Below are 2094 nucleotides of genomic sequence, written 5' to 3' on the forward strand. Positions count from 1 at the left end.
GGGTGTTAATCCGGTGAGCTTTTCGAACAAGGAAGAGAAGAAGAGGGCAGCAGGTAAAACAATTCACCTTTCAGCAATATCTCAGAGGGAAGGAAGGAAGGAAGGGAGGGAGGGAGGAAGGAAGGAAGGACAAGACTCATTCGGAATCAAATAAAATAAACGGAATAAATAATGTTCAAAGTGTGCATTGTGAATTTCTGAAACAGTAGAGCTTCCTTCCACCCTGAAGGTCCCCCATATTTTGAAGGTTGGGAGTGTCTTGGTACACCTGTTCCTTTCCAACTCCACAGATCTCTAAAGGGAGCGGGAGGGATTCCTATGAACCAGGATCCCACTTTTCCACTGCTTTCACGGGACATTTGGCACCATCTGGAGAAAAGGACAACTCTCTTTTCCCTCCCCCACCTCCCTTTCCCCAGCGCTTCCTATTGCCCTTTCCGCATCCTCGCTTCATTTGAACAAAAACAAAATAATAAAAAAAAAAACCTACCATGAAATCAGATTCTAAACACACAAAGGACAACCACACTCCCTTGTTCACCCCTCTTTCTACGGGACCCAGATTCTGGCCCTTACTGCTTCTTCCTTCTTCTTTTGCTTTCCTTTTTCAAAGCGTCCTGGTTCTTCTTCGCGTTTGCTTCCTTTCAAAGGGCAAGAGTCGCTGCTGCTGCCTTCCAGTCCAGATGGCCCTTGGGGAGGGGAGCCGAACTCTGCGCCTGGAAAGGGGGCCTGGCTGGTTGCGCCAGAGCGGAGGACGACTCTTCCCCCCCCCAATAGGGTTGCTCAGCCCCATTTTCTGTCCATCCACCCCTCCTTCCCTTGACTGCCTGTCTCTCCCCACCCCGGCATCTCTGGCTCGCACGCTCCCCCCCCACACACACACCGGGCCTCCCCAAAGGGTCCTGGCCCCCCCAAGCAGTTCGGCGCCGTTCTCAGACGGGCCGCAGAAGCGGCACCGAGGTGACCACAGGGTGCGAGTAGTAGACCGGGTGGGGAAAGGTGAGCAGGGGCTGGCTGACCGGCGCGCTGGCCGCCCCCGCAGCCCCCGAGGCCCCGGCCGGGCCCCCGGACCCGTCGGCCCCGGCGCTCTCGTGGTAGAGGATGGGCACCCGGACGATGCGCTGAGCGGCGGCGTGGCTCAGGTTGGCCGCCTCCAGCTCGGCCGCCAACTGCCGCTTCCACTTGTTGCGCCGGTTCTGGAACCAGATCTTGACCTGCGTCTCGGTCAGGTGGAGCGAAGCGGCCAAGCCGGCCCGCTCGGAGCTGCTCAGGTAGCGCTTCAGGTCGAAGGTGGACTCCAGCTGGAAGACCTGGCTGCGCGAGAAGACGGTGCGCGTCTTCTTCTTGCGGCAGGGCGGCTTCTTCTCCGGGCTGCCCGTCGTCTCCGGCTCGCGCTTGGGCCAGTCCTCGGCGCCGCTCTCCTCCTTCTTGGCCTCCTCCGAGTCGCTCTCCTCCAGGATGATCTCGTCGGGGCTCTTGGAGCCCAGCGTCTTCTCGGCCTTCAGCAAGGGCTCCTCCTCCGGGGAATCCCTGTCTGTGCCTCCCGAGGCCGGCGACGAATCTCGGAGGAGGCATTTCTCCACCGACGCTGGAAGAGGAAGCAAAAGCGCACAAAAGGCAAGTCAGGAGCCCAGCCTGGCAACCGCGCGCCCAGACACCCCCACCCACCCACCCAGGGCTCGGCCCTCGCTCCCGTGCCTGGCCCGAAACCCTGTAGCCTCACGACGCTCCCGGGTGCCCAAAGACACCAGGGAGAGAGAAAGGGGGGCACAGGCTGGCACCGTAGGGAACCCTAAGCGAAAAGCCCCCCCATCCACTAACTACGGTACTTTTCCCACCACCACTTTATAGTTTTTGCGGCACATGGAAAACAGAGAAGGTCATAGCTGAGATTTCTGGATTAGCCTTCCCCCCCCCCACCCCAGTCCTTACAAGGATTCCCCCCGTCTCCTTCGCCCCCCCTCAAGGAGATTGCAATCCCGGACACATTTGCTTGGGAAGTAAGACGCACCGAAGATTAAAATCTCCCAGCTCAGGCAATCTCCTAGCCCAATTCCATGGATTCGAGGGGTCAGCCCCTGAACTGGATTTTGG

The 2094-nt window shown here is 58.9% G+C and overlaps 1 protein-coding gene across 1 annotated transcript in view; it reads right to left on the reverse strand.

The window, feature by feature from the left end:
- Nucleotides 1-932: 932 nt before the first annotated feature.
- Nucleotides 933-2094, reverse strand: part of HMX3 (H6 family homeobox 3) — a 2240-nt gene continuing 1078 nt past the window's right edge. The window contains exon 2 of the mRNA XM_015814229.1: nucleotides 933-1588. Within this exon, the coding sequence (XP_015669715.1) occupies nucleotides 933-1588 (656 nt within the window). The remainder of the gene's footprint in view (nucleotides 1589-2094) is intronic.

This window comes from Protobothrops mucrosquamatus, unplaced genomic scaffold (genome assembly GCF_001527695.2).
Source record: "Protobothrops mucrosquamatus isolate PMUCROS unplaced genomic scaffold, P.Mucros_1.0 scaffold229, whole genome shotgun sequence".
NCBI classification, from domain to species: Eukaryota; Metazoa; Chordata; class Lepidosauria; order Squamata; family Viperidae; genus Protobothrops; species Protobothrops mucrosquamatus.